General features: G+C 38.3%; 1 protein-coding gene across 2 annotated transcripts in view; it reads right to left on the bottom strand.

Moving 5' to 3' along the window:
• Window positions 1–2412: 2412 nt before the first annotated feature.
• The window catches only part of LOC146504907 (uncharacterized), a 34859-nt gene continuing 21395 nt past the window's right edge, over window positions 2413–15876 (bottom strand). For both annotated transcript variants that reach the window (XR_014877659.1, XM_085183145.1), the window contains exons 3-4: window positions 7761–7818; window positions 2413–6291 (exon numbers count right to left, since the gene is read on the bottom strand). Coding sequence is in view for 1 of the 2 variants with exons in the window: in XM_085183145.1 (XP_085039271.1) it covers window positions 6270–6291; window positions 7761–7818 (80 nt within the window). In the remaining variant the exon portion in view is untranslated. The remainder of the gene's footprint in view (window positions 6292–7760; window positions 7819–15876) is intronic.

The following is a 15876-nucleotide window of genomic DNA, read 5'->3' as shown; positions in this document are numbered from 1 at the left end:
GAGATGACTGCAAAAAGTGCAGCCTTACCTAATGTCCACCTACTGTTACTCATTTTATATTAAGATTTAAAATTCTAGTTGCTATTGGTATGGTGAGTAACCTTCAGTAATAAATCACACAGCAATAGTACATTCATGTAAAAAACATGGTAATATATTAAGTAATCCAAAGTATTCAGAATACGTTACTCTCATTGAGTAACGTAACGGAATACATTACAAAATACATTTTGGGGCATGTATTCTGTAATCTGCAGTAGAATACATTTTAAAAGTAACCTTCCCAACACTGTTCCTAAGTGCACCCACTCAAAGTGACCTTCCATACGAGTTTACAGCAATTAGACGCTTTGAAGCAAACACTAGTTAACATGGTTCACTTAAAGAACATTTCGAGTAGAGACCCCTCAAATGGAAACACTTGTGGTTTTCCTTTTTCCTTAATTCTACTATTTGGCGAATTCTTTATTTTGAATAGTTCAGGGAATCGTTGATTTATGTGTTAATAAGATGCCTCTGATTGAAACCGCACAAATCCTTCAACAGCTACTGGAGACAAAAGATGACAACAAAATACAATGGTGGTTGTATTTCTTAGTGCACCCACTCAAAGTGACCTTGCATATGAGTTTAGTCACGTTGAAGGGAACTAAGTTATATTTTTCACTCAAAATGATTTGAAACTGAGACACTTTAAATGAAAACATTTGTGCTTCTCCTCTTTCTTTATTCTGTCTTTATCTTTGTTTTGGGCAATTCTTTATTTTGAATGGTTCATTGAATAGTTAATTTATGTGTTCAATATCTTTCAAATATTCAGAGAAGTCCTATTGTCTTTCTTCAACGCTCCTGAGACCACCAAGAGGTGGATAACTGAGAATTTGATATGATATGATACATATCATATTTGACATGATACATATGCACTTTTCATTCCAAGCCAATAAGTAGTTGGGAACCGTTTTCACTGTCAGTCAGTGAACTCAGTCTCTTCTCCTTGCATGCAAGAGCATGCACATGTACAAATACATGTACTGTATACTAATGTTCTAATAAATAATGTCATACTGTACACACGGTGCAAGTTTTTAATGGGGTAGTAGCAAATTGTGCTCCTACAAAATTTGCTATATGTAGCATCTACTGAAACAAAGCAGTATGTTACTTTTGGACGCTCTCCTGGAAAAGGCTTTTCCTGCTCCAAATTTGCATTTTGTCCTCAGAATGAATCAACGCAGTTGAGCTTAACACTCAGTGTCTGTAGCTTAGGAATGGCCTGTTCTAAATAGAATGAGATCTCATTTGTGGGTATTATTACTCAACCTTTACTCACCACCTGAAAAAGATGGTTGTCCATAAAATTGGCACTAATTAAAACCATTAATCCAATAGTTGGTTACAACTCTATACTCTATACTTCAATTGGCTTTTAGTTGCTTCATCGTGTGTGTGTGTGTGTGTGTGTGTGTGTGTGTGTGTGTGTGTGAATCCACCAATTCTAACTCAACTGAGCCATTTTTACATAAAGTCACTTTATTAGCTTTTACATATGTCTCTGAATAGAATAAGTAGTTTTATAATACCAAGAAGTCAAAAATAATAACCTATATATTTATAAAACTAAGTAGATTTACTACTCTTGACTTTTTAAAAACAAACAAGGTCTTTGATAATATAGTAGTATTTTCTGCCTTGTTAACCTTTCAACAAATCTAGAGACTCAGGGTGAAGAAGTTATACAGAATAGAGTTTTGATAACTGTATATGTGTGGATGTCTTTATGTCGATATTACTGTGAGTCATTAGGTATGCACCAAGTAAAATGTTTTCCACACATCTGAGCAGTAACAAGAAAACAGATAGTGAGAAGCAAACAGTAGAAAACAATGGTTCAGTTCTGCCCTAAAGTGAAATCAGAAGCATTTCTGGTACTCTGAAACCTTTGATTGTGTGCATTTTAGCTACCTATGGGCAAATGAAAGTAGTGGTAAAAACTTCAAATAGTTTCAATTGCTTTCTATTTCATGTTGAGCAAAAACAGAGAGTTTATAAATAAAGTAAGGTATCATTGGGGCGAGAGAGTCTGTACTTAAATCAGTACAGTCTGGAACATATGTGTTAAGTGCTAGGATCTACAAGATGCTACTATGAAATTGCTAACGGAACAGTGAACAGTTAAGAACAGTAAAGAATGGCTGCATTATTCTAAATTCTATAATCTGTTCTTTAGTGTGTCCTTCCAAAAAAGGGCATGTGTAATAAAATGGGGGAAAGGGACAAGGAGCAAGTGACATTGAAACCCCAACAACTTTAAAAATTGATATAATAAACAAAGCTTGGCTTTTATGTTTACCAACCCATAGTAGTTAATCCTTCACAATTTTTTTTTTTTTTTTTTTGGGGGGGGGGGGGGGGGGGGAGACTGATATCAGTATATCCTGTGGTTAACTGACATCTGAAAAGTCTAAAAGTCTTAAAATGTCTTTAAAGCTAAGAAAACACACCAGTTAAAATTTTAAGTTGACAATTTTTTCTGGTGTTTTAACTGAAAACAGTGTCTGATAGTAGTAATTTTCATGCCTGAGTTTCTTCCTATCCAATGAGAAAACATTGCTCAAGCCTGTTATCCATAAAACCCAGAGGTGTGGAAAACGAAAAGCACACACAGCTACATATATGATTTGATGTTGACACAAGGTTTAGAGTACATGACGTTGTTGGTATATGAACACATCTTGACACAAAGCTGAATAAGGAGCAGAAACTAAACAAGAAAATATTTAAACATATATCCCCTCGATCCCTGACATCCTATTCTCACAGTAACCCTTTAAATAAATGTCTCATTATTAAGCAAGAACTTTATTTCACAAAAATTCAACAATACTTCCAAATATAGTAAGAGGAATCTGGAATTTGATGTGGATTTTTTAAAAATTAAAAATCTATTACAAAATGAATTTTAGTTTCATAGTTTTGACCACTATTTTTGTAACAATTACTGTACTTGTATAACATTTTGCAGAGATATAATTTTGTTTGCACCAGTGAATGATGTGAAAAAACAAGGGAAAGACAAAATGTAAGTTAAAGTTTGTTGTAGGTCAGGATTAGGCTAGTAGTGGTTATGGTTGAAAGTGACCTATTATGCTAATCTCCAGCTATTTTTTTAAACTATTTTTTGACAGTATAAAAGATGGATGTAGGTGCTGGGTCTGAAAGGTGAAGCCAGCATGCAAGTGCCTAAACCTGCATTTCTTTTTAATGTCCACCATAGAGCCAAACCTGTGGTTACAAAAGACGTAGTCTCCTTCGAAAGTCTACAGCCCTCAGATTTTTAAAGACTTTTCTGCTGTAAAAGCTTTTCCGCTCATTTTGGGGTCACACTAAAAATAAATACCAAAGTAAATTTGGTAAGTCTTAGTCATGCTGTGTTTTAGGGAAGAGAATTATTTGGGGTATGCTGAATGATTTATCCTGTTTTCCTTCTCTCTCCCCAACCAGTCGCGGCAGATGGCCCCGCCCCTCCCTGAGCCTGGTTCTGCCAGAGGTTTCTTCCTGTTCAAAGGGAGTTTTCCTTCCCACTGTCACCAAAGTCCTTGCTCATAGGGGGTCATTTGATTGTTGGGTTTTTCTCTGTAGGTATTATTGTAGGGTCTACCTTACAATATAAATCCCCTTGAGGCACTTTTGTGATTTGGCGCTGTATAAATAAAATTGAATTGAATTGAATTGATATGGGGTTTCAAAATCAGACCTGTCTATCTTTTCAAATGTGGTTTCAGAATACTAAGATGGCAATCGCAAAACTCTTTACCTTGACGCTTCAAGATGGGACTTTAGAAACCAAGGCCTACATCCATCTTTTATATTTGAAGGTAAATGGTTTGTGTTTCCAGTTTGAGCTGCTTTTTTCACAGTTTCACTACAGATGAACAAGTAGTTGGTGAGTTTTTGCAGACAAGTCAGCAGCTTCCATGAAAACTATGGGTAATGGTTGCCACAAGGTCACTGGCCAGTCTCTAGGGCTAGCAACAATCAGCAACTTCCACAACCGCTCACCAACTGGTCAGGAAAACACGTCTTTTCATATCGACCGGTGATTGCCAGCGGCTTCCAAACGTTCTCTGGGCATGTGTGAATGGGGCCTTAAACCCTTTTAAAGATTGTATTCCTTTAGAGAAATGAGTTTGAATGATACCTGTGGTGGCTAGAAGTAGAGAAAAAGTGAAAGTTACAAAAACAAATTCAGTCTGAACACTAAGCTTTTGAGATATTTCTCCAAAAGTTGATTCTGTTCTGGATGTAGTGTTTTGTGAGTGAAATGTTTCGTCACTCATCCAAGTGACTTCTTCAGTCTCAGCTCACTGCAGGTTTCCCCAATCTTATAAACAGTACATTGGCATAATGACTGAAACCAGCACACTGAAGGAACAATGGTCTGGGAGGTCAGTTCCTTAATCTTAATTATGCAAATTAAGCCCATTGATCAACAACCACTGACCACTCAAAGACCACTGATCAATGGCCATGAGTACCATTCACAGAGAGTTGGGGAATGGCTGCAATCACAGCATTGTAAGATGGCGAAAGATGTACCCTTAAGCCCCCTCCTCGATTCAGAGATGGTCTTTCCCTTTTCACGTAAATGGCTTCCTTGACTCCACGCTCTAACCAGCGTTCCTGGGTTAAGATTTGGGGAAACCTGCAGTCAGCTGAGACTGAAGAAGTCACTTGGATGAGTGACGAAACGTTTCTCCCAGATGAACAAATTCAACTTTTGGAGATTTACGTCCAGATGAACAAATTCAACTTTTGGAGATTTACTTACCTGGATGATTGCATCAAGACGTTTTGAGATATTTGTTCATTCACTGACCTCATTATCTAAAACATATATGTATTTAATATACGCATCCACAATTGTAACAAAAGCAAAGGAAAGGCAGAATGGGTACATTTAGAGCAAATCCACAGGAAATTAATGTAACTTACTGCAAGAGTTAAACACATGACTGTGTGTGTGCGTGTGTGTATATATATTTAATACTCATTGTGTAGGAACAAAAGCATGTTTACAATCACATTTTGGGGCCCCTACCAGAGACCATATTTTGTCCTATCACCTGTGTGTTGATGTTATGCTGATGTATGTTTTTAATCCATATTTGCTTTTATTACTTTTTTGTAGTGATATGTATTTTTAGTGTTTTATGTGTATTCTTCAATACATGTGTGTATATAATTATAGGTACATATGTTTTTCTATATATTTTGTAGTCAGGGCCTGTACATGGTTGGCTCTAATACTGCACACTGTGGTCATGCCTCAGTAGATGTATGTAGTAACAACTAGCTAAAACTCAAAAACGAAAGTGGCTTGTCCCATCCTTTCTGACTGCCAATTGTCAAATTAGTTTCTTGTCTTACATCTTGAGAAATTCTGTAGTGAATAGAAATATAATTTCTGACAATTATGGCCAAAACTATCAAATTTATCCACAAAAAATGTTAACCTCCTAACATCCACCAGGTGAACCAAATGAGGAAAAGGTTATAATTAAGTTTAAGCCACATGCTAAACAAGAATAGTTTCATAAACTAGAAAATGTTGCTTTTCAAATCAGTTCTTTTACATGCATGTTGGTCTAACAGTTTTAAGATTTTCAATTGGTTACAATTCAATATAAAAAGTAGACATGAACCTAATACTAACCGCAAACTTGTCACTGGTAATCTAACAGATGTTGAGAGGTTAAAGTAAACTTTGTGCTTCAATTCCAGATCCACAATTACTTTGTAAAAGTAGTTACCATTACCTAAAACTGCGTTTTCACACATTTTAATTTTCAAATGCTCACAGGCGTGACAGCGAAGAGACAGTTAGCAGGAACAACTACTCTTGATATATAACTTAATTTATCCATAAGGGCTCTGTCTTTCCAAAGAGGTAGGGCTTTATAATTGGCAACTGCAGATTCTCAGTTGTTTTGTTTTCTTCTGTTCCTTTTGGCAATGCAGGGACAAATCTTCGCCCATCTGAACAATGACATTCGTTTTTTCTGGTGGTCCTCAGTAAATGCATAGCAGCATCAGTAGCAGCAACCGCAGAAAAGGCAGAGAGAGTATTTATGTCTGCTTGTTGTCGCTGTTCACTGCGAAGTTTTGATTGGCCTGATCATTTATGCGACTGTATGTATCGATCCTCTTGCCCCTTCTGCTCTCTCTGGGGTGCATGTTGTCACAGCAGCATCTCATCAAGAGGCATGTCATGGTAAGGAAGCATCGAAGCTGAAAGACAGGAAAGAAACAAAAAACGTGCTGTCATTTGTGTGTGTGTGTGTGTGTGTGTGTGTGTGTGTGTGTGTGTGTGTGTGTGTGTGTGTGTGTGTGTGTGTGTGTAGTTTCTGGGTTCAGAATGCAGAAATCTGTCAACTCCAGGTAAAGATGAAGGTTGATTTATTCATCCATTAGGCACTTCAACATTAAATATTAACCAAGTCACATCACTCAGTTGATGCATTAAAGCAGTGACCTCTCACACACACACACAATTTGCCTTTTCCAACACTATCCATTGCCCAAGATGGCTTCTTATGTCAGCACTTCAACTACCAAAGGTGTTACCTACTCCATGTTTTTCCAAATTTTCATAACCTGAAGATGATTTACATTCTCTGTTCTCTCTGAATTTATTGGGTTTTCACATATTACCGACTGAATAAATTAAAAGGGGTTGCCAAATTTGATCATTTCTGGATTTGATACTGGACTTTTTTTTGTCCGTTATGTACCCTTGTAGATAATAATTTACAAATCCAGTATTTCAACTGAACTTCAGACTAATTCTGTCTTAATAGCAATGCTTTCCTGTGAAATCGTCTTGCTTGTTCTCACTCTTGTTATATTTGGTGTAACACTTGCATAAAATAATATGTTCTTATCAAATATAAATATTATCCTGGTATGTGTAAGTCATCATTTGTGATGACTTATTTCTACCCTTATTCCAACCCTAGGCTATTAGAATTATATCAGTAGTTTATTTATTTTTATTTATTTATTTTTAATTTTTATTTATTTAAGAATTATTTATCCAAGCACAATGAAAGGACAAGAAAATCAGTCATTCACTCAGCCTGAGAGCAGGGAAAGGTGGAGCTAATTTGACTGTAAATGAGAACTGCCTCCATCAACTCGTAAACTGAGCTAAACTTTTTTTTCTTTAATCGTTTGATTTTATCATTTGTTAGTTAATTACTAAACACCTATTTACCAAATGTATATGTTCGGATTATATTGTATTGATTATATATATGTTACATTTTAAATGACAAAGTAAGGGAAGCAATGTTTACGTCAAGTCTGGTGTTGCTTCGCAAATGATCTGATAAATGATTATCAGAAATTGAACACTGGTATTGGCACTGTAGTATTGGGGGATCTGTGTTGATCTGTGTTCCAACACACTGGAACTGGAAAACATCAGACTGGTACATAGTTACTCGCAAACCTGTTCATTTGATATAATGACAGTTAAGATAACTGAAATAATAAATAAAGATCACAAAACTTTTTCCGCATTGAGGTCACTTGTGATAAAGTCTTGGCACTCAAAAGTATTTTGCACACCGGACTTTTATGTTAAAAACAGCTCCACCACATAGTGATTTAACCATATCTTCTAAATATGAAATAATATAAAATAATATAAAAAGTTCAGATATAATATATAAAAGATAAGAATTCCAGGGACTCACCTGTCCCAAAGTTTAACACTCCTACATGAGTTGGTGCAGCAGCCAGCAGATATCAGAGCTGTAAAAATAAACCAGCAGAAATCATCAGAAACTGGATACTCTTAGTTAAGATTAGTAATTGTTGTACACACATGAACACACAGTGAAAAAATGTATCTTCTCACACTGAATTGCCTCAATGATGAGTGTTTTCCCTTGATGTCAACCCTCCTTCGTTCTCTTTTCAATTTTGAATACATACAGGTAAGAGTCACGCTATGCTTCCACAGTCAGCAATAAATTACTCAGTGATATAATGACTGCAAAAACTGGTTCTCACCCCTGTCTTGAGTTGTGACTAATTGTGTTTCTGTTACTCAAATACGTGCCAGTCAGTCAGGAACAGAGCCAGCCATGCCAAATATTGTCACTGTCTACCACACACATAATTACACTGAGGAGGAGGAAAAAGGAAAAACTATTGACCAAATCACTCGTGAATCTTATGGTGTTGTCATAGAGGGAAGTTGTCCAAGACAAAGAAGTCAGCTCTGTCTGAAGAGGTTAAAAGAAGACTTCCTAGACCTCAAACAAAACATTGCGCTCATTGATATATAAATGCCAGGGAATTTTCATTTACATTAGTTACTTGTAGCTTTAGTTACATACAAGGAAGGTTGCCGGTTCAAGCCCCGGCTCAGACAGTCTCGGTCGTTGTGTCCTTGGGCAAGACACTTCACCCATTGCCTACTGGTGGCGGTCAGAGAGCCCGGTGGCGCCAGTGTCTGACAGCCTCGCCTCTGTCAGTGCGCCCCAGGGCGGCTGTGGCTACAATGTAGCTGCCATCACCAGTGTGTGAATGGGTGGATGATTGTGTATAGTGTAAAGCGCTTTGGGGTCCTTAGGACCAAGTAAAGCGCTATACAAATACAGACCATTTACCAAATGATGGACACTAAATGAAAACCTGCCATTACATTTAAAAAGAGATATATTATCAGAAACTAGAAGATACTGTAGAAGATACTGTAGTTCAAATGACGTCTCTCTTCAAGTTTTACCATTAAATGCTTTTTCCAGAATTCCAAACTGTTATAAATTTGAAAACCCCACATCCAAAACTTAGATGGGTGACCAGTGTTCTCTTGGAGATTAAGGGCTTGATTTAGTAACACGCTGTGCCAGTACAAACTGGGTTTTGCTGTAAAAAAAAATTATTTTTTAAAGTACTGTATTTACAAGGAGAGTGCAGTGATAAGACTGCAAATTACAGATTTTTGTGACTGGCCCAGCTTGATATTGAAATGAACCAGCTGTGCCTGTGTTCAGAAAACAGTTTCAACAACTTTCGTAAATCACCCGTAAAACTAACCACATATACAGCTGACATGAGGTTAACAGTAATCGATGAGGTATGTGAGAGGATGCTCATATATTAAGTGGACTCGGGTTAAACAGCTGTTGAACCAAAACTCTTAGTGCTGCTACACTCATCAAAGCTGGACAGTGCAGGTGGAATACTGACAGAGAAGACCACCAAATGCAGGAGATTTCGCCCAGACCACAGTGACAGTGAACACATGCTGTGATTATATAACCAGTGTCCCCGGCAGTTTACCATGCTTACACTGGAGGCCTGCTGCATGTGCTTCACCACTCCAAGTGAGCATGTGGCACAGCAGCTGTAGGGAGGAAAAAGGCTGACCGCTGACTGTGGTCATCTATCAACTCTAACACAGATTAACCACTCAGTTTGTGTGTACCCGTGTGTGTGAAGATGCTGAATATTCTAATTAAACAGCAAGCACAGACAGTTCTTTGAATAAACGATGCTACTCTCTGATTGTTTCTCGTGCACCGAGAGTGCCCTCATTCTCATGTTGACCTGTTTACACCTCTGGTTGTTTCCCAGTGGTCCAAGCTGTCAAGACACACAGACATACACAGAAAGGGAGAAAGAGAAAGAGAGAGAGGACAAGCCCCTGGGCTGGTTCACAGCTGTGTGCTCTGCTTCACTTGAATGCACTTCGCTGCGTGCGCCATGAAGAGTGATGGACAAAAAGAGGGATAGTGTGTGTGCACGTGTTTGTGCCGCTGTTCAGTATTTTACTCTGTAGTTTATTTTTCCATTTTTGTTAAGAAGAGATGGAAAAACGAGTTAGAAAAGAACAAGAGCAAAGAGAGAGAAGAAATGAGTGATCAAGGGAGAACTGGTCTTTTGTCCACCATCAAAGGGCACAAAAACACACACACACATCCGATGGGTGGTAGAGGGACAGAGCAGCAGCGTTTGTAATTTCTGCAATGCGCAATTATAAACACCCACGCTACCACACACACACATGCAGGTGGTGAATATGTTGCCTTTATTTGAATACATAATAGATAAACCAGCCTTGGAACTAACACCTGGTCACTTGTGTTTCTCAGATGCTTGTATCTACAAAGGGATGTTAATTGTGTTTGTGTAAAAGTGCGGCAAGTAAAAATGATGTGCGCGATGGTCAGTGTACCAGAATACAAAAGAAAGCTCAATTAATATGTCAAATGTGCCTGGTTTGAAATAATAAGAGGAAAAAGCAGGCTTCAAAGCTGACTGGAGATGAATTGCCAGGGAAGCAGCTGTTGGCCTACTTAGCAGGCCTGTCCTTAACACAGGACCTCTGATCTCACACACATACGCACATGCGCACACAAGCACATTTGCAAACTTTCAATTACACAAGCTACACACATAAATTGAACTTCCACATGCAAAAGCAAGCTCCCAGCTTCTGTTGAACTTTGCCATCACTTTGCTGACCTGCCTGTGTGCCTCACCATTGTATGTGTGTAAAATTACACACTCATGATTTCACTGAATTGTGCCATCCCATCATCCAACAGACCTTCAGTTCAACCCTTAATGAAGTTTCCAGCTAAATGTTCCCAGGCCTTTTCACTTTCCTGACACACTTTCTAATAAAAGAGGTCCCAATATTCTGTGTAATATATAGTAAACCTGTACCGGCAAGGTTTTTATGTGAAAATAGAGGAGGTCTGTCAGCCTGCATCATAAAATGCATAAGGGAGATGCTGTAGATGAACAGCTAAATTCATTCCAGTGTCAAGCATGTTTACATCTGGGAAATCAACTCCACCCATGCAAAACAACAAATCAAATTTTACATGCAAATAACAAAAGCAAATAACCCCCATGAGCTAAATCTAGATGACTGAATCTACATTTGTTATAATTTGAAGGTAATCAAGTAAGCTATTTAGCCTATAGTTGCTTAGCAACTATCAAAGATTATGCTAATAGTTCAACAGTTTTAAACTGATGCATCCTCATTTGGTTTCCAAGACTAAGAGGAGGAGATTGATACCACTCACATGTTTGTGTGTTTGAAATATAAGATATGATAACGAAATTGCAAAATTGTCCCATATCGGCACTAAGCACAGCTAAACACAACAAAACACAAAACAGTAAACTTTAAAGTGGATAAAAAGTGCAAAAAAGGTATGAATAATAAATTAAAGAATGAATGTTTATTCCACATGATTGCCCCCCAAAAAGTCCAGGGAAGTAGCCAATCAGGTCAGCTGTTAGCATTGATTGGGGTTATTGCCCTGTTCTAAAAGCTGTCCTTGAGTCTGCTTGTCCACGACCTCAGCAACCTGATTCTCCTGCTAGACGGCAGCAGCTTAAACACTCGGTGTCCTGGGTGTGTGCAGTAAGATGCTGCGTGCCCCTTTGAGACAGCAAGTACTGTACAGGTCCTTCAGGGAGAGAAGGGGATTTTTTTGGCCATATTAATGACCCTGAAGAAGAAGAATCTTCCCCCAGGCTTTTCGGGCCCTGAACCAGGTGTAGGACTGAACTCTCCCACACACATCACATCTCCACACGCACTCTGGTTTTTCTTTTTGCATGCGTCTTATAATTTATAATTTATTTTTATTAATAAAATCTGTAAATTTTTGAAGTGATCTGTAAATCTGTAAATATTACTGTCAATTCTTACTGTCATTTAATGGTTGGGCATTGCACAGCAATAAACATTTCACCTCATGTCATACTGTGTATGGTTGTGTGTGTGTGACAAATACAATTTGGATTTGAATGTAAAGTGCCTGTTTGTGTGCCACGGTGCAGCTGGAGAACCATACAGAGATGCAGTATGTATCAGTATGCAATATGTGCAAAACGTAAACGCTAAAAGCTACACCTCAGTCAAATATGCACTGTTGAATCTGAACTATGGAGTTCAATTATGGTTACTATGGTTATTCTTCTACTTGATGAAGTTGAAGAGTAACCAACATATTTATCATATTTACCACCCACAGATTTAACTTGGGTCAGCCGATATTTAACAAACTATATTTTCTTTCATTCATATAAGAAAAAAAACACCTTCATTTACAAATGGACAAATCTCTCTCTTTTCTGTTGAAAGTTCAGTTGCTGCTGATGAGTAACTCCTGTTTTCCTACCAGTAGGCTGATCAGGTTGCTGTTATGGAAATCCCAAACCATCAACTTTTTTCATTTCAGTTCAATCCAGTTTTATTCACATAGCAAAAATTCAAAACAGTATCTGGATTAAGATGCTTGTATTGTAAGGAAAATATCAGTGAGAGAACCCCAGTGATTCAAGTGCTTTTTCATAGTGTTTGCCCTATGAGAACTTGAGAATTGAGAAGAATTCAGTTTTAACAGGAAGCAATAGCCAGCAGAGCCAGGCTAACAACTACTGAGGAGAAAGAGAGAGGAAAAAGTAGAGCACAGGACAAAACACATACTATGGCATATTGAGATTTGAGTGCAATGGCAGTGAAAAGAGGTGAGCTGATAAGAAATGCTCAGTGCATCATAGAAAGAACCCCAACTGCAACCAAGTCAGAAGAAATACTATCACTAACTGCAGATCAGAGCTGCAGTGAAGCTAAAGCTCTTCCAGTACTAATTTGTATGCTATTGTATTTAAGACTTCACTGGTGTGCCTCCTGTCGTACACACATTCGCTACCACCACAACAACACAGTCAAATACTGGGAAACACAAACATCATTTACAAGAAATGAAATTTGAAATATGGGCTACCTGGATGAATACCAGCTGAGGGAGTAAATGTGATTACCTGACAACGCTGGCCTCTTTATTTCATTTTTCCTTTTCTGTCTTTTTTCAAGCTGTTTTCAACATCTTCAAAAACAATTTGTGCCAACAATATGCTAGCAAGCAATCTTAATAGTTGAAATTTAAAAACAAATAGTGAAGGACGCCAGGCATGCAGTACACTAGCTGAAATCATCTCATGCTGTACCTTGAGTATTTACTCATTTTGAATCAGGGAAAATTCAAACTGAGATGTGGTGGCATCCGTCAGGTGGTTTTGCATTCAAGCAATTTTCCCTGCCTATAATTCTAAAGAAAGAAAAAACCCCAGAGTGTATAGACTATGCATATTTAATTCTTCAATATATAATTTTTTTATGTGTGTTCAGGCTTAATGCTAAATTTTAGAGGTGAAACAAATGGACTAATGCATATACAACTAATGTACAAGAGGATATTTAGGATAATTAACTAAAAGGAGTTGAAAGCCTATTTTTGCACAAAACAGTAGCAAACAGGGGGAAAAGTAAAGAAGTCAAATCTTGCAATAAATCGTGAGATGTTATTTACATAGAGGTGAACAGGCCTCTTGCAGAGGATAGCTTTAGAAAGTGTCATACTTGGACAATGTGTATAGTCTTAGGTTATCAAAAATTCGTATCATAACTCATAAACATTAAATCAACAAAAGTTAATAACAAACCGTTATACTACAGGGTGGGCCATTTATATGGATACACCGTAATAAAATGGGAGTGGTTGGTAATATTAAAGTCCTGTTTGTGGCACATTAGTATATGTGAGGGGGCAAACTCCTCAAGATGGGTGGTGACCATGGTGGCCATTTAGAAGTCGGCCATCTTGGATACAACTTTTGTTTTTTCAATAGGAAGAGGGCCATGTGACACATCAAACTTATTGGTAATGTCACAAGAAAAACAATGGTGTGCTTGGTTTCAACGTAACTTTATTCTTTCATGAGTTATTTACAAGTTTCTATTTGTTCACAGCCATTAACATGTCGAAGAGGTTAACACGTGAGGAGCGGATTGAAATTGTGTTGATATCTGGTGAACGCAGTAACTGGGTCATTGCAGCAGATTTCAATGCAAGACACCCTACGAGACCACCCATCTCCCATGCTACAGTTAGCAAACTGCTTGCTAAGTTTCGTGAAACTGGTTCAGTGTTGGATTTGCCAAAATGTGGACGCAAGAAAACTGTCACTAATGAAGAAACATCAGTGGCTGTCCTAGCTTCATTCAGCAAGAGCACACAGTGTAGCACTCGCCGCATGTCACTGGAGAGTGGCATTACTCGAACATCGCTTCGGCAGATATTAGCTACACACAAATGGCACCCTTACAAACTCCAGCTGCTGCAGCATCTCAGCGAGGATGACCCAGATCGGCGCAGAGAATTTGCAGTATGGGCAAAACAAAAATTGGAACAGGACCCTCAGTTCACGCAGAAGATTTTGTTCAGTGATGAGGCAAACTTTTATGTGAATGGTGAAGTCAACAAACAAAACCACCGCTATTGGTCTGACACTAACACACATTGGATGGATCCCTCCAAGACTGTTGGAACAACAAAAGTGATGGTTTGGTGTGGTATATGGGGTACAACGATAGTGGGTCCATTCTTCATCAATGGAAACCTCAAGGCCACTGGATATTTGAAATTGCTACATGATGATGTGTTTCCCTCTTTATGCACTGAAGCTAGCACGTTCCCTGAGTTTTTCCAGCAAGATGGTGCACCACCACATTATGGGTGCCAGGTTCTAGCATTCCTAGATGAACAGTTTCCTGGAAAGTGGATTGGTCTTCGTGGGGCAGTTGAATGGCCCCCAAGGTCTCCCAATCTGACCCCCTTAGACTTTTATCTTTGGGGTCATCCCCTAATTTCCTTCGGGATTAATAAAGTTTTCTGATTCTGATTAATAAAGTATTCTGAAGGCAATTGTCTATGGTGTGAAGATACGAGATGTGCAGCACCTGAAACTACGGATACTGGATGCCTGTGCTGGCATTTCTCCTGCGGTGTTGCTATCAGTGTGTGAAGAGTGGGAGAAGAGGGTTGCATTGACAATCCAACACAATGGGCAGCACATTGAACATATAAGTGGTCAGTAACTTGTAAATAACTCATGAAAGAATAAAGTTACGTTGAAACCAAGCACACCATTGTTTTTCTTGTGACATTACCAATAAGTTTGATGTGTCACATGGCCCTCTTCCTACTGAAAAAACAAAAGTTGTATCCAAGATGGCCGACTTCAAAATGGCCACCATGGTCACGACCCATCTTGAGGAGTTTGCCCCCTCACATATACTAATGTGCCACAAACAGGACTTTAATATTACCAACCACTCCCATTTTATTACGGTGTATCCATATAAATGGCCCACCCTGTATAACCATATTATTGGTTCCAAAAGGCATTCACACCACAAACACTGTCAAGAGGTCCAGTTAGCAAAGGTGAGGCTCAGCAGACACAAGTTGACCACACTTCCATGTGTCAGGGTATCTATCAATCAAAGCAGGCCCATTGCCCATCTGCTCCATCTCGTTACCAATCACAGAAAACAGAAAAGTAATAAAAGGCTGAAAAAACATATAAGAGTTCAATCTTAAGTAGGCTGCGTGAAAAGTGCTGCTGTAACAGTAGCACATCACTGGTCTATAGATTCTTACAGAAAACTGCTTACATATGCATAATGTGGAAAATGTATCCTAGTGGATACTGAAATCCACACAGGACTGTACACCACTTCCTCTCTTTTTCTTATTACTTTGACTTCATAAGCCTTTCCTGAAAAATTGCTTCCATATCAGTTTTTGTCTTTTGTGTAGTGAAAAACTGTAAACAGGCTTATTTGGAATGAGTCACACTAAGGCAAAAATGCATCAGTGGAACATAAACTATGATCACACAGAGACAGCAGAAAATAAGAGTGTCATCACAAGCTCTGCACTGGCTTACTTGCTTTCTCTGCATTGATGCTATAGGCATGCTAGTTGT

The sequence above is a fragment of the Neolamprologus multifasciatus genome, chromosome 13 (assembly GCF_963576455.1).
Source record: "Neolamprologus multifasciatus chromosome 13, fNeoMul1.2, whole genome shotgun sequence".
In the NCBI taxonomy this organism is placed as follows: Eukaryota; Metazoa; Chordata; class Actinopteri; order Cichliformes; family Cichlidae; genus Neolamprologus; species Neolamprologus multifasciatus.
This window is presented reverse-complemented; position numbering and strand designations above follow the sequence as displayed.